At 34.5% G+C, this 23,404-nt stretch overlaps 1 protein-coding gene across 26 annotated transcripts in view; it reads right to left on the reverse strand.

The window, feature by feature from the left end:
- Nucleotides 1–23,404, reverse strand: part of ADGRL3 (adhesion G protein-coupled receptor L3) — an 818,271-nt gene that overhangs the window by 28,945 nt on the left and 765,922 nt on the right. For all 26 annotated transcript variants that reach the window (XM_053217310.1, XM_053217313.1, XM_053217311.1 and 23 more), the window contains 2 exons: nt 12,881–13,006; nt 5,161–5,257 (listed from right to left, as the gene is read on the reverse strand). In XM_053217310.1, coding sequence (XP_053073285.1) covers nt 5,161–5,257; nt 12,881–13,006 — 223 coding nt within the window. The remainder of the gene's footprint in view (nt 1–5,160; nt 5,258–12,880; nt 13,007–23,404) is intronic.

The following is a 23,404-nucleotide window of genomic DNA, read 5'->3' on the forward strand; positions in this document are numbered from 1 at the left end:
GAAGGGCAGGATGGGGCTTGGAGGAAAGAGAAGACAGTGTTTGCTTATTTTATTATCTAAGATAGGGAGAAGAAATATTTTACCTTTATTGCTTCAATGCTAAAATATGGTTACAAATCAAAAGTGGAAAGCACAACCAGGCAGATGTAATGTGCATTTAACTTCTAATTTAGAATAGACAATTCAGTTTTATTAGTTTATCTCTTTTTTTTAGCCTCAAGGGTAGCACCACTTTAGATAAATTATTATTTCTTTTACTTGGCATTCAGGTAACTACTGTATTCCGACTACCTATTACTAGAAAAAAAAAAGGGGAAAGAAAACCTTCAGTAGTGAATGATGAATTTTAATATCTAATTATCTCAGAGCACTGACAAGGATCAGTTTTCAATTGTTAGAAGATATAAGTGAACTTCTGAATAAAATAATGATAATAGTACTTGTGTTCCAGGCACTGTAGTAAGGAATTAACATATGTAAGCTCACTTGGTCCTGTCAAGGTCCCTGTGAAGAGGGTGCTATTTATATCCTTATTGCATAGACACTGAGAAAATAAGCAATTTACCAAACGTCACCGGATTGAAACCCCATTCTCAAAACTACTATGAAAACTACAATGAGTAAGTCAACAATTTGCAAATGTCTATTTGATGATGCTTTCCCCCTTTGTATCAACAATGTCCCTAACAGGTAATGCCTTTCAGTAGGTCGTTGTGCCACTGAGAGCCAAGATTTACCCCTAAAATTGATGAAAAGATCATCATAGTCCATCATAATTGTACTGATTACATAAATTTACTGAGAATGCATGTGTCGATTAATATGAATCTGAACCTTGAATGGAGAATCCCATCAACATTAATAAATAAGTGCTGGACATCTACAAAAGAGACAGTTTTCAGTCATACAATACATAGATTTGGCTTAAATAAATCTAGCTTTACCAGTCAGATCTCCATGTGTAAAAATCTAAATTGCATTAATTTCTGTGGGAGGTTGATAAGACAGAGGGTGGGAGGTAGGGGGAAATAAAAATCCACCTTTGCCAGTCATGCTATCGTTTCAAAAGAAGAAATGCCTTTTTGCTAATCCTGCCACTACAATGGGTTACATTTTTGTAATAACTCCACAGCTGAGGAGGGGTGGGCATGGGACACTTGTCATAATTCATACAACATCATATTGGTAGCAGCTATCTAGCAAAACTAGATTTTAAACTGAAATTTCTGATGTCAACTCAACTAATGAAATAAAAAGAAAATGGGGAATGCAATTATATTATTCACAATGAGATAAAGCCTAATAAAATCTAATTTCAGAAAATACCCTAATTTCTATACAGATCTATAAAAAGAGACGAAATGTTTAACCATTAACTGAACTAGCAGAGCAATTTCTCAGAAATGCTTCATTTTATGATTGAACTCAAGTTTCAGAGGCATTGATGGTCTAACTCATTCAGGGCAAGGTTTGGCCAGTAGAGATTGTGGGTAGGAGATATGAGTAGAAGATTACTCTAGCTACATATTGTTTCTACCACTATTGGGAAGTTGGAGCTACTGGAAAGTTGGGTGAAATTTCTAATACACCTGGGGGAGGCTCAGGGATTGAGGCCTGACTTCAAGATATGAACAAATAGTAAATATTTAAATGAACAAATAAATGAACCCTCCTGTGGCATTTGTAAAATCTTGAGTTAGATCAGAGTTAAACTTCTTTAAAACTTTTTATACTCAACTACCACATTAATGCTCTTGAAAGCTCCTTCAAACTGTGTAGGCAGTGGCATCAGGGAAATTAACTTGATAGTTGCCCTGGGGTACCGGCCTCAAGGAATTCTTAATTTATGAGTGAGTAGCATTGTAGCAAACAAGTCAGAAGCAGAAAATATATCTTAAAATGCACAGGGAACCTTTGCAAAAACCCCTTCATGAGTATACATATTCAAAGGACAAATGTAATGGAAGGTTTTAAAGAGATGAGGTGACCAAATAACAAAATTCCAAAGAGAATATATAAGAATGATTACATGAACTGAAAATTATCAATAAATCTTCCAAGGTTTTGCATGATTCTAAGGAATAAAATCCCAACGGTAATCAAGTTGATCACACTGGAAAATCTAGGCAGGTCATCTGATACATAGGATATAACAAGTTGGTGCAAGAACAGAATATTAAAGATGGTTTGAAAAAATAAAAACCCTTGAGAAAGAGTTCTGTACTGCATGGTAGATGTTTTATTCTTAATGGATCCCAAAGATGATAATGATGAATTCCTGTTTGGAAGAATAGATGGTAAGACATACAGAATTATAAAATAATTATTCTTTTGATGAATTGAGCAGTGGTATGAATACGAAAGAAAACCTAAAGTAAAAAATAGGACTAGCTTTTAGACAACTTCTTGTAGTTTTCAAGGGCCAGAACTGTTCTAAAGACAAGAAATTTAATATAACTGGCTTGGAAAGAAAGGAAAATGGGGTTTAAATTAACAAAAAATTGCCAGCTGGTAAGAAGAAACTAAGAATGAATGGGAAGTTAGAATATATGAAGATGCAAAGATGCAGTGCCTAGAATTTTTATTTAATAGAGAATATAATCTTTTGATTAAATAATGGTGAACAATTATGTTGCTGAGGTGACTGAAGGGTTTATCTGGAAAGGTGAATCTTGGATTCCACCTACCTAAATATGATACACACGCCTGAATGCAGGGAAGATAGGACCCTGGGAAATAAGACAAGATTAAAGAAGGAGGTTAAAGACGATCTTCAGAGATATACTATGAAGAAATAAAATTTTAAAGTACTCCAGGCATCTAAGACAAAAAAATAATGAGATGAGAATAAAATGAGTTTCTGACTTGGGGGAATGGGGAATTAATGTGGGAAATCAAGAAGATCACTCTGATGTCTACCACCATTAAAGTCACTGAGTGAAAGGAAGAATATATATCCTGAAGGAAGAGATCACTGGCTGGACACACTTCAAATCATAAATTCAATTTAACCCCCTCCCCAAAGTCAACATTAGAATAACTTATTTGGTGTCACAAGAAATTTTATACCATTCTTCAAGAGTAACTTTAAGAAATACTTTTAAAACTAAAGATTTTGCAACCAGATTTAAACATATGGTCGGTCAGTATAAAATATTATTTCCTTTAAATATACTTCAAACTGACCCAGTCATCCACATAATTACATATTCCAAGTTGATGAAATTCGTTAGAAGGGACTAAAAAGGTACAGAATGTTATTCGTGATTGACCTGAAAATCAAGGTCATGAAAACGTGTCCATTTAAAACAATTTTTAGTAAAGTCACATACCTTACAATCTTTATATAAATTTAGATCATAATGCTAGACAACATCATAATTTTACATATTTTAACCATCTTCACGGTAGGCAAATAAACAGTACATCATTAGAATACATGATCTCATCTTTTGTTGAAACAACAATTGTTCTATGGTTACTGTGATCATTAGATGCAAGATACTTCTAATAATAAATCCTATTCATAAGGGTAGCTTTCTTTCTAGTAACATACTGTAAATTTTCCATCTGTGGGATTAGGCAATAAACAAAGTCTCTAACTATGAAAGCAAATTAGTTCCTAAATGTTGAAGGCATCTGTAAGTAATCTGCATTGTATGATTTGAAAGCATGTCTTAAGTTAGAGTATTCATATTAAAATAAATTTTCACAAACTAGCCATTAAAATAAAACTTGAAAAAGAATATTTAGATGAGACTATGTAAATCAAAATCTAGCAAATAAAAACAGATTAATAAAGAAACAAAATACAAAAAGGTATTTTTTGGAGGAATAATTGCACTCACTATTCCTACTCAGGCAGAAGTGACAGAGAAAATGTAATATCATTATTAGGTTACAGTTGTTATATCACTGCCCCAAATAACATATTAAGATTACATATAACATGGGTCCCTGTATCAGGTTCAACTTGGACACTATTAGTCCCAACTTCTTTTATGTAAATAAGATGCAAATTAATTGAGTAAAAGTAATTAAGAGCCGCACCAGGATCTAAATTTTTCTGAATCATAACCCATGATTGTTAACTGTTTGTTTCTAAGTAGCATTTAATGTAACAAAAAGCTAACAGAAGCAGGTTTAAAATCAACTAATAATCCTAGTTCGGGGATAAGGAAAAAAACAATGTTGTACTCAATATATACTTAATATATGTATCAAAAATATCTGTTAGGACACTGTGACTGGAATAGGCTTATGCAAATTCCACCTTTCCAGATAAAACTATAGTCTAAGTATTCCCCAGAAATGTCTACAGTGTCCTTTAGCTCTAGACAAACATAGCATTTACTCATTTTGACTGGAGTTGATTTAATTCTAATCACCCCCGCCCCCAACACACACATACACTGAATAAGAGGGAGGGAAGGAGGGAAAGAGGGAGACGGAAAGACAGAGAAGAATAAAAAAAATCAACCACAAACAAAATAGTAGCTTAAGGAAACTTCACTTCAAAGTCTAAATTGATGCCCTATGCACATGATAACCAGAAGCACATACACACACACACACACACACACACACACACACACACACACACACAAATCATAATATATGTATATATATTTTTTCCCCTAGATCTTTAAATATGCTGGATAAGTTTGTAGATACTATGATCAGATGCGATTTTTACCCCAAATATACAGGTTGTCTCAAATATGTATTAGACAGTATATTTTTACTTCCACAAAGACTATGAAATTGCTCTATGCCTGGGACAATGTGGAACTCTATGATGCTTAGCAGACTATATAGCCACATAATTGCCCATTTTCACTGCTTCCAATGAGGCCTGACAGCTCACCAGTTTATTAAAGTGGCAGATGACTAGAAAAGGAAAGTTCTCATTTTCTAACTTCCTTTCAGAAAAGATTTCCTGAAAACTCAGGATTCAAAAAAAAAAAAAAAAGGCTTATGAATAATGGAACACACTGCTACACTCAGCCAGGTTTTATATCCTTGCAATATTCCTATCACTTGGAACAAGGTCCAGAAGTTCCAAAAAGAAAAAAAAAAGAAAAAAAAAAAAACAATGCATTTAAGAACTTCATAGAGTAATCACAAACGTACTAAATAGGAAAAATCATTTCTACTTACCTCTGTTGAGTGACGCTGAACTGTTTATGTCTCCAGTAATGAAGGAAGACTCTGACTGCTTTCGGACCGTGTCATTCCACATTCTACGAATTCGGCTCTGGATGGGGTAAAGGCACAAAAGGAAATGAACTCACCAGGCAGTGAAGTTTCACACAAATCGTTCTGTTTCTTTCTGTCGTAGTTATACGAGACCTTTGGTCCGGCATCTGGCAAATGTGTAACTTTTACATGCTTGCAGTATGGTAGCATAAGAATATCAGAAACTAAATTAATGACAATAACTGGTTCTCATTAAGTGTATTCCGAAATGCTTATACCAAAAATAATTGTAACTGAAAAAGCAATAAATGTAATGTACTATACCAATTGAAACATGTTGAAGGTATATGGAAGTGTCCTCTAGACAGTTAGAATTTTAATAATTTTAGTTTCCAGAATGAAACAATTATTTTCATTGTAACTTTTATGGGAATGGATATTTAAATATGTATTAAATTGTCAGTTTTATTAACAAAAGATTTAGTTCAAGAATTCAGAAACTTGCAAGAAAGAAAAAGGTTAGTAAGAAAAGAATAGTGTATTATTAAAATGTGACTAAACTCAATATTTTCCATAAATTTTGTAAGATCAGTGTAATTTCACAGGTTATATATGATTTTGACTTTTCTTTCTCTCAAAGGAGATAAAGGAAGTCAGTTCACCCTATTCATTTCTTCACAGTAGGTAATTTATAGAGAACTGAAAATTCTTACATCATTATTTATATTCTCAAATTCAGTTTTCTAAGTGCCAGATAACTGAAGCAGTGTAATATTTGTCTATTATTGGGAGGTGGATTTTTTTCTACTTTATTGTTTTGCTATTTTATTGAGTTAGGGATCAAAAAAGTATCAACAATCCTGTGATGAGGAAACAAAACATTTTCAGTTTTTCCAAGGATGAATAGTTTTAAGAACTATTACTCCTAGTCATGGTAGTGGTAAAACCAAGCTCACAAATGGGTTATGTTCCGAATACATTTGAACACCGTGAATAAGAGGAGTACCTAAACTTAAAATATTAGACAATTGGTTTTATAAATCTTGGGGCATTTCTACATTGTGTATATTGTTTTATAGGTCAGCAACCACACACAAAGAAACACACATAGACACCAGACACACACACACACACACACACACACACACACACACACACACAGAACAAAACTAGTAAATAAAAGAATAAGAGAGGTGCCTGAGTGGCTCACTGAGTAGAGCACTTGACTCTTGATTTCAAGGTCATGATTTCAAGCTCATGCCTACTTAGAGAGAGAGAGAGAGAGAGAGAGAGAGAGAGAGAGAGAGAGAAAGAAAGAAAGACAGAAAGAAAGAAAGAAAAGAATAAGAAAACTGGTGCAGGATTATAGATCCTCAGCACTTAAACACTTTCTATTGAAACATACTTAAAAACTTCAAACTGAAATACTGGGGACAATTCTCTCACATTTGTTTCTATTTGTCATTTAATTAATTAAAAATATTAATTAGGGGGCACCTGGGTGGCTCAGTCAGTTGGGCGGCAAACTACAGCTCAGGTCATGATCTTGTGAGTTAGAGTCCCACGTTGGGCTCTGTGCTGAGAGCTCAGAGCCTGGAGCCTGCTTCCTATTCTGTGTCTCCCTCTCTCTCTGCCACTTCCCTGCTTGCTTTATGTCTCTCCCCCCCCCCCAATAATAAACAATAAAAAAAATTAAAAATATTAATTACCCTCTACTGCATACCAAATGTTACTCCAGAAAATACAAAGGGAAAAGGCAAACAAAAAATATCTTTATCTTTGTGGAACTACTAGGTTAGTAAGTGATAGATACAACAAATTACCAGAAAAATAAATGCCAAAGTAAACAATGTGCCCAAAAATCTCCACAGAACCATTAATTATTATAGCTGAAGACTACAAACCCGAATGACTGACAGTGGTAGAATGGATGTATAGAACGATACAGAATAAGAAAAATAGAAAATCAACATAGCTTCCTGCAGCAACATAGATGCCTGAGGAAAGGAAGAAAATAGAAGAGAATATGTGCTGGATGATGTCCTGTGAATAAGTATCGCACACATGCAAAACAAAATACGTGAAAAATTAAGATGGTGGATATGTTTGAGGTGAATGATGGAGAAAGGTCCAAAGGGTTTCTGAGGCACTCCCAACATTCTAATATTTAACCTGGGGAGAGGTACTAAACCACTGTGCATACACTTATCTTTTGTATACTCTTGTTAATGTTTGTTATACTACATAATTAAACAAAATGTTTCAGTGCACATGAGAGGATACATCCTTGGCTGGGAAGTCTGTGAGCACTGCACTGAAGAAGTGATTTCTTAACAGATTTAATGAAGTTATGATTGTTGGTAGGCGACATTTGTATGAGCTACCCCATTATCTCAGCTTCTGTTAGTCTCCCCAACCTGAGTACCCACACTGGTTCTCTTGCCATTCCTTAACAAGCTAAGTATGCTTCTGCCTCAGGCTTGGTACAATTGCTTCCTCGGCCTGAAGTGTTCTTCCCCCAGATACACGTATGGATAACTCCTTCTTCTCTTTAAATTTTTGCTCAAATATTTTCTCCTTGAACGGACCTAACTTGATCACCCTATTTAGAATTGTATTCCACCCACCTAGCCCTGCTTTCCCCCCCATAGTCATTATTATGTTATACAACATGACCTATAACTACAATGTATTTATTTCTTATATTTATATGTAATGTCCAATATTTAACATCTAATGTCTGAATTAGATCTGAGACTATCAAAAAACAGAAATTGTGTCTTTTTTGTTTATTGATGTATCACCACCCTGAAATACTATGTGGTACAAGATAAAGATTATATGTATGCATATGTAAAATATGTATTTATATGTAAAATATGTATTTTAAGTCAGTCTATGGAATTAGAATTAGAACCTAGAATTCTAGGTTATATACTATGTGTTTTTCATTTATTCACTCATTGAAATCACACAAGAGTTCCTTGAGGCAAGTACTCTTAGTGATTAGAAAATTGAGGTTCAGAATTTAATTAGCATGTCCAATGTCACGGGCCTAATAAATGACAAAACCAACATTTGAATCCATTCAACTGGCTCCTGATCTAGGAGAAAAAGGTGAAATATTGCAGGCAGAGGAAAAGTATACATTATATAGCACAGAGACAACACTTAAATGTTTATGGAATGAACTAGGATAATGTGGGGGTGAAAAGAGCAAGTCACAGAAGACAACATATAGTAATATACCACTTAGAAAAAAGATTTTAAATTTTTTTTTCTTCAACGTTTTTATTTATTTTTGGGACAGAGAGAGACAGAGCATGAACGGGGGAGGGGCAGAGAGAGAGGGAGACACAGAACCGGAAACAGGCTCCAGGCTCCGAGCCATCAGCCCAGAGCCTGACGCGGGGCTCGAACTCATGGACCACGAGATCGTGACCTGGCTGAAGTCGGACGCTTAACCGACTGCGCCACCCAGGCGCCCCAGAAAAAAGATTTTAAAAAGTAACACCAAACATCTTTTTTGGAGGGGGAGAAACTATTAGAATACATCAAGGGAATGAAGAACAGAAGTCTTCTCTGGTTGGAGGCACAGGAACTAATTCAAAAGAGGTTTCGAGAAGGCAACATATATGGAAAATGTTCAATTTCTGAGTTGGATGTTCACAGGTATTCATTTTATTATGATGCTTCATCATTTAATAGACATTACATACACGGTTTATGTTTCAAATTCATGTGATAAATATAAATATACCTAAAAAGTCAAAACAAATAGAAAACAAATGACAGATTAAAGAAAGGTCAAAGATGAAGGATAATACCTTAGTCCATAGTTTTTATAAACACATAGAAACACAAACCAATTCTATACATATGGTGTGAATATCTGTTTGTGTGATTTGGGTACTACAGAGCTTTTGTAAGTGTTTATTAGCAACATGTAGGTAGGGGGAGCAACAGGTAGAGAGGGCTTTCACTTTTTAGTCTTGCCAGTCAATGCCCCTCCACTACCTACATGGAAGCCACGTGATCTTTGTCATACCTGGATGATCTCCTGCCACTTCCTGTTCTAAATCATCTCACTGGCTTTCTAAAGTATTCAAAATAAAATCTAAATTTTCGTACTCTTACAAACAATTACTGATCCATGTCTAGCCTTCTCCTTTGACTTATCTCCTATTCACTTTCACCCAATTTAGTCAATGACATTCTTTCCATTCCTGAGTTTGCCTGTCTCCTCTACCTTAAGGGCTTTGCATTAGATGTTCTCTCACCTGGAATTCTCTTCCCCTGAATTTCCTTCCTGTCATTCAGAATCTTGGTGTCAATATCATCCTCCAAAATAGTCTTTTTCCAGCACTTAATCCAAGTAGCCACCTGGAATTTCTGTATCAAATCACCATACTTGGCTCTCTACCAGCTTTTATAATCTGGTATTTTCTGTTGGTTTATTTTTTAATAAGTTTTCTATCTTCCACAATTAGAATGAAAGCTCTAGATCACAGGGGAAGGTATTTGTCTTTTAACCACTGTGACTTGAGAGCTTAGAAGACTGTCCTGCCATTAAATACAGGACATTCAATATTTTTTAGTAAAAAAATAACATATATATATATATATATATATATATATATATATATATATATACACACACATACATACATATAGGGATTGCTATTTTACAAGTTTTCTGACATGGATAAAGCATCCGTAGTCCCAAGATTTTACCTAAATATCCATGAGTAGTTTAGACTATGGAAGGTCACAGTTTATATGAAATACATTTATCATTTTTACTTGAAAAGATGATTTAAATAACTATTACCTTATGTAGGGTTGGATGGTCAGTTAATCAGAATTAGTATTATAGTCAGCATAAGGAAACAATGTAAGGTTTTTTCTTTTGGAGGACTAGAATTGTGATATCAGAAATATAATAGTGAAGAAAAAATATGATACAGCTTTGAAATATATATCTGATATTCTATTCTGTAATAATGACACTAGTAAGGGATAGCTGCTCCGATTTATTGAGTACTCACAATTTAAGTGTTTTGAATACATTACCTCAACCTTCCTAACAACTAACAAATAAGTATTATTACCACCGCTCTATAGATGAAAAACCTGAGGGTCAGTGACATTAGTAACTTGTTTTTGGTCATGGATGATACATGCCAAGGCGAGACTTCTAACCATGGGCTACCACACAGCAAATTTATGGTTATTCTGTTAACCTGCATTGCTCTTTGACCTTAAAAGTATTGCTAAACATTACACAACTCTGTTGTAACATAATACATGAAACTTTCAAGTTGGATTGTTTCATTAGTGACATTTGTCAAATGTCACAAGATGGTGGCTGATGAACTGAGTTATATGAAAAGCATGTAGGAACTAATCAAGCTAGATGGCACACAGGATCTAAGCAATGTCAATTTCAAAGTTGTGGAAAAGATTATTATAAAAAGGGAGGTAAGGATTATTGGTGTGAAAGTAAAGGTGTGGAGAAGAGCCTCATGCTAGAAGCATCATCCACGTGTACCCCTAAAATTATGTGAGACTTCAGATTATTAAACGTTTATTTATTTATTTTGATAGAGACAGAGAGGGAGTGAGTGGGGGAGGGGCAGAGAGAGAGAGAGAGCTAGAGAGAGAGAGAATCCCAAGCAAGCTCCACACTGACAGCACGGATAGAGCCCAATGCAGTGCTTGATTTCACAAACCATGAGATCATGACCTGAACCAAAATAAAGAGTTGGACGCTTAACCGACTGAGCCACCCAAGTGCCTGGAGACTTCAGATTTCTAATTGGCTGATGTATTTGGTAGTCCTACACTCAGAAATCTCAGCCCACCTAAATTGATACATCTGTTTCCCCCAAATTTGCAACTTTGTAACCTCAGTAAGGTATAGAAATAAAAAAAAATTCAAACTGTTAATGATTGTGTATTATATGTAGGGAGAGGCTTCACGATATTACGATAATTTGTGGTTATTAATTTAAGTGTTAATAGTTGGGTAGGTTTGACAGTTACACGTTACTTTTAAATGTTTAGTTACAAATGTTAGATTGATATTAAATATGTGGTTTTACTCATAAAAGAGAACTCCATCAGTTTGAAGAAAGTATTTCTTTATGAAAATATTGTGCATTATCTTTCATTTATAATTAAGAGTCATTCCAGTGCTACTTAGGTGTACATAATTATCCAATCTGACATATGAATCAGACATATTAAATTTGTAAATGATATTTAAAGGTCAATGATACTTAATTTTCTTTATTTTTTAATGTTTATTTCTTTTGAGAGAGGAAGAGAGAAAGCATAAGTGGGAGAGGGGCAGAAAGAGTGGGAGAGAGAATCCCAAGCAGGCTCTGTGCTGTTAGCACAGAGCCCAACATGGGGCTCAATCTCAGGAACTGTGAAATCATGAGCTAGGTTGAAATCAAGATTTGGAAGCTTAACTGACTGAGCCACCCAGGCAGTCCAAGGATATTTAATTTTCTAAGCACAAAAATGGAATTGTTGGTAAATTTAATCTGTTAAGTTTACAAGACAATCAAGCATTAAACAAAGAACACCTAAAGTGATCTTTCTTATTTCATATAAAATTACCAAATTTACAAAAAAATTAAGATCCACAGGTTGAGCTGAAAGGGTTAAGAAAAACTAAGTTCCTGATTTACAACTTTATCAATTTACATTTAAGCCTTCTTTAGAAAAAAAAAAATAGACTACCCTGAAAACATGATTGCTTTTCCCACTGGATCAGGAAATCTCCAAAATATTAGTCTGCTAGTCTGAACTCAAACTCACCCATGGCCCACATAATCTTGGCATTTATTTTATTTTTTTTATTTTTATCATTTTACTTAGTTAGGCTACATGCCCAGTGTGAGACTTGAACTCACAATCCTGTGATCAAGAGTTTCATGCTTTACTGACTGAGCCAGCAAAGCACCCCAATCCGGTCTTATTTGATTGGCTCATTTTAGCATCCTGGAGTTGCTGAAATTTCTATATAATAATCTTTGGACTCAAATTGTGGCATGGGAAAAATGTCAGTCAGGTTACTCAAAAGTTTACAGCTTCCCAGATGACAGTCAATGCAGCTGCTACCTGGAGTGCTGGACGGCCAAGGGCAACAGGTAGACCAGTTAAGCCAATGCTGCTGTTAATGTATCCTTCACAGCTTTGAACTGTATTCAACTTATCACCACATGATAAATACAATATGAATTAGGGCTGTTTTTACTAAACATACCACTTAATAAGTACATATTTTCAGTATGTGATAGAGAATTACTCTCCTGGTTAAAAGAGGTAATTCACTTAAGAATCATATATATAAAATATCCCTTTCTTAGAATTTTGGGGAAAGTGCCAAATTCCTTTCCTCACCATCTGTATTCATTCAACTAGGAATAATCTAAAATCATTAACTATCATGCAAACGGAGACCCTAAGTTTCATAATTTTATTGCAATGTGGCTTCTTAAATTTTTGTCATCATTGTTCTTATGTGAGACACTAAAACAACAGCAACAGCAACAACAACAAACTGGATGTATTAAACACTTGGGATAGAAGATAGTTCTGATCGAGGACAGCAACGCGTAACAGAATATAGGTAAGAGAGATCTCATTTTAATTAACAAATGCTAGTTACCTGTGAGCCCGTGGAGTAGCGTCCAGGAGTTCGAGAACCAGATGTTTTCCCTGAGCCAATGGAACTCTCTGTACTTTTGCCACTACAACAATGCGTCCGCAGGCATTTCCCATACTCTTTTCGTACCTAGCCAATTAAACATTAACTTCTGTTAGCAAGTAATTCATTTCAGCTGGGAACTGTGGTATAAAATGTATGTTTTATTTTTAGATAATTAATATAATTATTTCCTTGCCCTTTCAGATACAAGAAAGTCTGTTCAGCATATATTTTCCAATATAAAATGATACTCAAGTCATCAAGCTTGAAATTTTGCATAACTGGAGCCTTTTAAAACATGCACTCATGCACACGCACATGCCCAATCATGCCATAATGATACTACCTCTTAGTTCGAAGAATAAAAATGTAAGACTTTTTACGACCTTATTTTTAGCTTCATAAATTTGATTTGAAGTAGCCTATTGGTGCAATTGTTCTTTAAAGAGAAACTGAATGAAAAAGCTACAGAGAGAAGAGGGGAGGGACAGAGGGAGAGAGGAAAGGAATGCCTAAACACAGGAGAAAGGAATTTCCTTGTTTCTTTCATTTCTCTTAAAAGAGGTCAAATTTATAAACTTTAGAATATAAAATTCAAAATAATTTAAATTTATGCCCTCATAATAGTTCTCCTGAATAATTACAGTTTGCTCTTCTTTATTAAATTCTTAATCCTGCTTGTAGTATAAAATCATAGGAAAAACAGGAGATAAACATTTTTTAGTGGATGTTTTCCAGCAGGAAGACCTATGAACAGTTTCTGGGAAAACTTTTATCATGTTCAAAATTTTTATTACTGCCTACTTAATTAAACAAGACATACAAAAATAAAACAGTAACTGCCCTAAATCATCCTTCCACTATCTACAACAAAAATACTCCCTTACTCTGTGTTCATCAACTAAAAACACATTCTGGGACATTTTATTGGTTCTACATTCCAAATTTGTGTTCATTATGAAATAATGCTGTATATATAGTTATTCTTAGCTCTTTATCTATTGAATTCACATGAGTTCATCCGTTCCATAATTTATGACAATGTCATATGCCAATGTAATTTTATTTAAAGCGACGTTATACACTTTTCTAAGGGATGTTATTTAGAAGCAAAAGCAAAAAAAAAAAAGGAATGTGGATCATACATTAATATTAGCATTCAAAACTGAAACATTACATCTTAATATTGGAAAGCTCCTTCTATGAAAGATATAGCCGAATCAGAGATAGAATAGATTCAGAATTGTTTGAAGACTTCACATTTATTAAATGTTTATTCTGTGACCAGAACAACAATACGGAGACAGGTGAATCAAAGCATGGAGGAGAAGTGCCTGCTGACAGTAGGTCGGAGCCCCAAGGAAGACTTCTCAGAGAAGAGGACTTTTGAGAGAACCTTCAAAAGACAAGTTGGAATCTGTCAGGTTGGACGAGGTTGAAAGAAAGGACAGACAAGAGAGAGAAAGGCATTCCAGGTGTTGTGAACAGTGTGAGCAACTTTGAGGACTTTCTCTGACCCGGGATGCCAACATTACATTCTTTAATACACTTGAAATTATATTGATATGTTTTTCAATCTCTTCTATGCTACATTTATCATTAATTAGAAATGATTCGTTTTATTCAGTGTTTAAAAGCCAATTCATATTTTGTTACTTTTTAAAAGAAATGTCTGTACCCACTTGTGTGTGTATCCAAGATATATGTGAACTGGGGAGTATGGAATGAAGAAGCTTCTAAATTTTTTAAAATTTTATTTTAGAGAGAGACAGAGAGAGAGAGAGAGTGCATCAGTGGGGCAGAGGGGGAGAGAGAGAGAGAGAGAGAGAGAGAGAGAGAGAGAGAGAGAGAATCTTAAGCAGGCTCCACACTCAGTGCAGAATCACACATGGGGCTTGATCCCAGGTCCATGGGATCATGATCTGAGCTGAAATCAAGAGTTGGAGCACCCAGGTGCCCCAAGAAGCTTCTGATTTTTAATTGCTATTTACTAGAAATTGTGCTAGGTCCCGCCCTCAAAATGACTCTGGGGAATAATTATTACCTACATTGAACAGATAAGAGCACTGAAAAAGTTAAGCAATGAAAATAAACTGAAAGACTGAAAAGATTAAGCAATATGTGCCTTATGTGAAAAAATCCACTTCTCATAGGTGCTTTACGATCAGAAAGTTCCTTCTAAGAGGCCACATTTCTAATATTAGTATATTAACATTATTATTAAAGTAATCTATTAAATTATCCCTTTCTCTGTATCTAGAAAAAATAAGGTCAGATGCTTTAGTTAGAATTTGAGAAACTTAAAATAATCTCCACCCAAAGGTAAGCACTATCAATTATAGTTTAATATGAGTCCTGAGTTAATAAAGTATCTCCAAGAACCTAAATTTTGATCATAACCTACATCCCACTTTGTTTTTCCTAAAGTACTCAACAAGGATATTTTTCTTTTTAGAAAAGAAAGTGTTTTTTTAATGAAGTGATTTAAATCTAAACAAATATTTTAGGAGATAGAGATAGAGAAAGAAAGAGAGAAAGGAACCACTCCCTTTCCTGGTACAAAGGCAGCAATAGTGTATAAGCCATAGGAATTCATCATGAACTATTTATATTTTTCAACAAAGGTTATATGTTCTGAACTGATTATATAAATAACCAGCAAATCAAGATATCTAGTGATGTCAAGTTCCATATTCAGGTATAATACTTACTGAATCTTTACTGACTTGACTTTATTTTTCTGCTATTAGATTAGAAACACTAAGCATGTGTTTTAAAAAGAGAAAAAATAAAATAACATGGGCTGTTTCTATGACAGATTTTCCTTTGGATTAAAATAAAAATTATTTGATTGTTCGATCATATCCGTATTCTAATCCACTAATTCACATGATATTCCTCTTATTCCAATCAATATATCTTATTTTACTAATATTGTTCTAGGATAAAGAAGATGGGAAAGAAACTATATCTTACCAATACACTCTCAGATCAGAAATAATGTAATATGATACCCTCCTAGATTTATCACATAATTGAGTGTATAACAAAAGAAAAAGTAACAACTTTAATGTCTCCAGTATTACTGGTATCAGTAATATCATGCAATCCACACTCAGAATAGGACTGATAACTCAAAGTTTGATTTTTGTTAATGAGTTGAATCAATCAACAAATAACCCTATAAGCCAAAATATTTCAACAATGGAATATTTCATATTTCTCTAATCAAAGCCTATGACAACTACATCAGTATGGGTATATTATTGAATTCAATCAAATGGCTTAAGAGAAACTTAAGAGAATTAAGATTGTTAAAATGTCCATACTGCCCAAAGACCTCTATAGATTCAATGCAATCTCTCCAAATTCCAATGTTTTTTTTCACAGATACAGATAAAAACAATTCTAAAATGTGTACAGAACCACACACTCACACACACACTCACACACACTCACACACACAGAAAGTAATTCTGAGAAAGAACATAGCTGGAGGCATCACACTTCTTGCCTTCAAACTATATTACAAAGCTACAGTAATCAATACAGTATGGTGTTGGTATAAGCCAAGAGACCAGAATTAGCCCTAAAATAAATGCTTCCATTTACTGTCAACTAATATTTTACAATGAAGCCAAGAATATTTGGTGGGGAAAAAGACAAACTCTCCAATATATAGTTTAGGGAAAACTAAACATGCAGAAGAATGAAACTGGGCCCTATCTTACACCACTCACAAAATTTAACTCAAAGTAAATTAAGGACTTAAACATATGACCTGTAACCATAAAATTCCTAAAAGAAAATAGAAAAGTTCCTGGAAATTGGTGCTGGCAATGATTTCTTGGACATGACATCAAAAGAACAAGCAACAGAGCAAAAATAAGTGGGACTACATCAAACTAAAAAGCTTCTGCATAGCAAAAAAAAAAAAAAATCAACAAAATGAAAGGGCACTCTACAGAAAAGAGGAAAATATTTGCAAATCCTATTTCTCTAAGGGGTTCAAATCCAAAATATATCAAGAACTTTTAACACACAATGGCAAAACACCAAACAATCTAATTAAAAATGAACAGAAGAGGAGCACTTGGGTGGCTCAGTCAGTTAAACCTTGACTCTTGATTTCAGCTCAGGTGATCCTTTCACGGTGAGATCGAGCTCTACATTGGTCTTCACACTGACAGTGCAGAGCCTGCGTGGGATTCTCCCTCTCTCTCTGAATCCCCCCTGCTCTCTCTCTCTCTCAATAAATATAAAACATTTAAAAAAATGAAGAGAGTAAATGAATAGACATTTTTCTTAAGAAGACATACAAATGACCCACATGAAAAGATGCTCAACAGCACTGCTCAAGGAAATGCAAATCAAAACCACAATGAAATATCACTTCACACCTGTTAGAATGGCTATCATCAAGAAGACAAGAGAAAAAGAAAAGAAGACAAGAGATAGTAAGTATTGGTGAGGATGTGGACAGAAGAGAGTCCCTGTGCACTGTTGGTGGGATTGTAAATTGGTACAGCCATTATGGGAAACAGTATGGAGTTTCCTTATAAAATTAAAAACAGAACCAGCAATTGATGCAGAAAAAGCATTCGACAAAATTCAGCATCCTTTCTTAATAGAAACCCTCGAGAAAGTTGGGATAGAAGGAACATACTTAAACATCATAAAAGCCATTTATGAAAAGCCCACAGCTAACATCATCCTCAATGGGGAAAAACTGAGAGCTTTTTCCCTAAGATCAGGAACACGACAGGGATGTCCATTCTCACCGCTGTTGTTTAACATAGTGTTGGAAGTTCTAGCATCAGCAATCAGACAACAAAAGGAAATCAAGGCATCAAAATTGGCAAAGATGAAGTTAAGCCTTCACTTTTGGCAGATGACATGGTATTATACATGGAAAATCCGATAGACTCCACCAAAAGTCTGCTAGAACTGATACATGAATTCAGCAAAGTTGCAGGATACAAAATCAATGTACAGAAATCAGTTGCATTCTTATACACTAATAATGAAGCAACAGAAAGACAAATAAAGAAACTGATCCCATTCACAATTGCACCCAGAAGCATAAAATACCTAGGAATAAATCTAACCAAAGATGTAAAAGATCTGTATGCTGAAAACTATAGAAAGCATATGAAGGAAATTGAAGAAGATATAAAGAAATGGAAAAACATTCCGTGCTCATGTATTGGAAGAATAAATATTGTCAAAATGTCAATACTACCCAAAGCTATCTTACACATTCAATGCAATCCCAATCAAAATTGCACCAGCATTCTTCTTGAAGCTAGAACAAGCAATCCTAAAATTCATATGGAACCACAAAAGGCCCCGAATAACCCAAGTAATTCTGAAGAAGTAGACCAAAGCAGGAGGCATCACAATCCCAGACTTTAGCCTCTACTACAAAGCTGTCATCATCAAGACAGCATGGTATTGGCACAAAAACAGACACAAAGACCAATGGAATAGAATAGAAACCCCAGAACTAGACCCACAAACGTATGGCCAACTAACCTTTGACAAAGCAGGAAAGAACATCCAATGGAAAAAAGACAGTCTCTTTAACAAATGGTGCTGGGAGAACTGGACAGCAACATGCAGAAGGTTGAAACTAGACCACTTTCTCACACCATTCACAAAAATAAACTCAAAATGGATAAAGAACCTGAATGTGAGACAGGAAACCGTCAAAACCCTAGAGGAGAAAACAGGAAAAGACCTCTCTGACCTCAGCCGTAGCAATTTCTTACTTGACACATCCCCAAAGGCAAGGGAATTAAAAGCAAAAATGAACTATTGGGACCTCATGAAGATAAAAAGCTTTCCATTGCAAAGGAAACAATCAACAAAAGTAAAAGGCAACCAACGGAATGGGAAAAGATATTTGCAAATGACATATCGGACAAAGGGCTAGTATCCAAAATCTATAAAGAGCTCACCAAACTCCACACCCGAAAAACAAATAATCCAGTGAAGAAATGGGCAGAAAACATGAATAGACACTTCTCTAAAGAAGACATCCGGGGATGCCTGGGTGGCTCAGTCGGTTAAATGTCTGACTTTGGCTCGGGTCATGATCTCACAGTTCGTGGGTTCGAGCCCCACGTCAGGCTCTGTGCTGATAGCTAGGAGCCTGGAGCCTGCTTCAGAGTCTGTGTTTCCCTCTCTCTCTGCCTCTCCCCCATTCATGCTCTTCTACCTTTCTCTCAAAAATAAACATTGGAAAAAAATTAAAAAAAAAAAAAGAAGACATCCGGATGGCCAACAGGCACATGAAAAGATGCTCAACGTCACTCCTCATCAGGGAAATACAAATCAAAACCACACTCAACTATCACCTCATGACAGTCAGAGTTGCCAAAATGAACAAATCAGGAGACTATAGATGCTGGCGAGGATGTGGAGAAACAGGAACCCTCTTGCACTGTTGGTGGGAATGCAAATTGGTGCAGCTACTCTGGAAAACAGTGTGGAGGTTCCTCAAAAAATTAAAAATAGACCTACCCTATGACCCAGCAGTAGCACTGCTAGGAATTTACCCAGGGGATACAGGAGTACTGATGCATAGGGGCACTTGTACCCCAATGTTTATAGCAGCACTCTCAACAATAGCCAAATTGTGGAAAAAGCCTAAATGTCCATCAACTGATGAATGGATAAAGACATTATTGTTTCTATACACAATGGAGTACTAAGTGGCAATGAGAAAGAATGAAATATGGCCCTTTGTAGCAACGTGGATGGAACTGGAGAGTGTGATGCTAAGTGAAATAAGCCATACAGAGAAAGACAGATACCATATGTGTTCAGTCTTAGGTGGATCCTGAGAAACTTAACAGAAACCCATGGGGGAGGGGAAAGGCAAAAAAAAGAGGTTAGAGTGGGAGAGAGCCAAAGCATAAGAGACTCTTAAAAACTGAGAGCAAACTGAGGGCTGATGGGGGGTGGGAGGGAGGGGAGGATGGGTGGTGGGTATTGAGGGGGCACCTGTTGGGATGAGCACTGGGTGTTGTATGGAAACTAATTTGACAATAAATTTCACATATTTAAAAAATAAAAAAAAATAAAAACAGAACCAGCATATGATCCAGCAATCTCACTTCTGGGTATATATCCACAGGAAATAAAATCAGGATCTCAAAGAGATATCTACACTCCCATGTTGATTGTGGCATTATTCACAATAGCCAAGACACGTAAACAACCCAAGTGTTCATCAACGGGTGAATAGATAAAAATGATGTGGTACATACAAACAACGGAATATTGTTCAGCAACCAAAGAAGAAAATCCTGCCATTTGTGACAACATGGATAGATCTTGAGGGCATCGTGTTAAGTGAAATAAGTCAGATGGGGAAAGACAAATATTGTATGATATCACTTATATGTGGAATCTAAAAAAGCTGCACTCATAGAAACAGAGTAGAATCATGGTTACCAAAGGTTGCGGCTGGAGGAAATGGGAAGGTTTTGGTTAGAGTACAAACTTCCAGCTATAAGATGAATAAGTTCTGTGGATCTGATGTACAGGATGATAATTATAGTTAACAAACGTGTATTATATACTTGAAATATCTTAAATGTTCTCACCACAAAATAGAAATGGTAATCCTGTGAGTTGATGGAAGTATTAGATAACACTATAGTGCCAGTCATTTCGCAATATATGTGTATCAAATTAACACACTGTATGCCTTAAACTTGCACAATATTTATATCTCATTAATATGTCAATTTAAATAAAGGAATAGAAGAAAAATCTCCTAAGATATTTCTGCAATTTCGAACAAAATTACCTGTTTTTTGTTTTGTTTTTTGTTTTTGTAGGGAGAAAGGTAAACAATTCCTTTTCTATATTCTGTGATGTTGGGTCATGTTCTTGATACCCAATAAAAATGCCATCAAAATTTAAAATTCAAAACATAAAAATGAATGAAAAAATAATATGCTTATTACTTGTTATTATAAAGCATAAAAGAAAGCTTCTAAGTCAGGGATTGGTAAATTTTTTCATGAAGGGCCAGATAGTCAATATTCAGGCTTTGTCTACAAAGAGGCAAGTAAAGATGCTGCTTATGTACTTATTTTAAATTTTAAATGTAACCATTTAAAAACATAAAAACCATTCTTGGCTAACTGGCTATAAAAATTAAAAGGCAGCTGGACAGTTTAGGCCCATGAGCTGTTTGCTAAACTATGTTCTAATGAATCACAAAATTGAGTTTGATCACATATATTTTTTAAAATTTCACTTATGTTAAATGTACTAAAAATTCTAGACTTGTTTTTGGATTCTGAGGTTTAATATCTCTTCCTGGATACCAAATGCAATTCTTACCTATACCAGTATGTATATTTGTAAGATGAGAGAAATAAAAATAATTATTGGGAAAACCCTAATAGATACTGGCCAATAAAAAATACTCAACATCAAAATAATTAATATATACAGTACAAAAAGTATTCTCTGCTCTAAAGAAAATTTCTATATAACATTCAAACTTTTAATTTTACTAGCCCAAATTCCTAGCTAATACATAAAATAAAAATAATAGGTAAATCTGTTTCACTATATTTGAGGATGTTATAACTGCTTATGATGGCTCAAGGCTCAATATTCCCTTATTTACACAGACAAATGCTACCCTTTCCTTAATCTCCTGATTTTGCTCCCATCTTTTTACATATATTTCTTGTGACAATCAGTTATGACCTTCTTCTATCAAAATGTAGAAATTTTTCCCAAGTGCTTAGTCTCTCTGACTTCTCTGAAATGTTTTATAATACTGGCTGTTGTCTACTTCTAGACATTTTCTCCTATCTTTAATTTAGCGTATCATCTTTATACTCATTCTTCTCATCGGACACTTCCTTTTTTCCATCTCTATTCCTATGCATCATTTACATGTCCTACTCTTTATACTCAAAGAGTAGGTAGACTGCTAGCTGTTTACAATACCTAATTCCTCATCTTCCTGAGGTAAAAAAGCTAGACTATATTTTCCAGTCTTCCTTGTAGTTTAGGTGGTACCATTGACAGGGTGTTATCTGATGGATGGTGAGTACAAGTGAAGTAAGCCTCTTTCAGACCTTTTACACAAGATCACCTCTTACTCAGACTACCTACTTGATGCCAATATTCAAACTGACTGTGGAAATCATATATTAATGTTGGTTGAGATTTCATCAGCCTACATCCCTCCATGAGGGACCACCATCAACTGGGCCATAAGAATAAAAATAAATATTTACTGAATTAAGCAACTGCAATTTTAGGGGTGTGTATACTAAGTATTTGGGAGGATCATCCATTCTAATACAACCTCTTTTCTACATTAATTCTAATCCATTAGGTTAGAATCCATCCACTCCCTGATAACCTCTACTTTTCTGTAAGCTACATTTATAGGTCTGAGTCATCATTACTATTCTCGCAGTATTTATGATCATGTCAACACATTTATGTGTTATTTATAATTATGTCATTATTTATGATTATGTCAACACATTTATGTGTTATTTATAAATATAATTATTTATAATTTATAATTATAATATATAATTTATAATTATACTAATTTATAATTATTTATGATTATGTCAACACATTTTTTGATCCATACCACCACATACAACTGAAACAGAAGACAACTGGACTCATATTGACAAGCAGACACCCTCTCAAGTTTTGTCTAAGATCCCATCAGTCTCTCAAACCAAAATTCATAGACATTGATATATTTACTTTTTATTTATTTTTTTGTTGTTTTCCAAAGAAAAATTTTAGGTGGTGTTATTTCTTCCTTAGAAAATATTTTCACATTTTGACATTTCATTTTCAGAGCCACCTCTCAATATCTCATAATTATTTTTATTACCTTCATGTTATACATGAAGAAACTGGGGCATGAGAAGGTTAATTAACTTGCCCACAGTCACATAAGCTTTTAAGTAGAAAAACTAGGATTTAGACCCAGACAGTCTTGGCTCAGGGGTCTATGTGATTGGAACTATAATGACCACATTTTTAATAGAGTTAAAAAGTATAAGATGAGAAAATCAATCTTGAGATTTCTAAAAAATGCAATGAAAGTATTTAGGGGCTAAAATTAACTTTGAAAATGAATATTTTAAGTCATTGTAAATGTGAAAAATCACAAAAATAGACCAGCATAAAAAATTAAATATTGCATTCTAATCATCCAACTCATAGATTTTATAAAATAGGTTTTAAAGAAAAGAAGTACACAGACATTTACTTAGTACTTCATTATTCATTTAGGAAACAAATATTATTATAAAATGTTAAACATTTATATTTTCCAGTATATGCGAACTGTTTTTTAAATAAAAACAGAAAAAACATATTTCTTATGCCATATACACCATCTCACAGCTCCATAACATCTTAGAAAGCTATTTCCAATACACAAATTCCATGCGTCTGACAATAACAATATTA

This window comes from Acinonyx jubatus, chromosome B1 (assembly GCF_027475565.1).
Source record: "Acinonyx jubatus isolate Ajub_Pintada_27869175 chromosome B1, VMU_Ajub_asm_v1.0, whole genome shotgun sequence".
In the NCBI taxonomy this organism is placed as follows: domain Eukaryota; kingdom Metazoa; phylum Chordata; class Mammalia; order Carnivora; family Felidae; genus Acinonyx; species Acinonyx jubatus.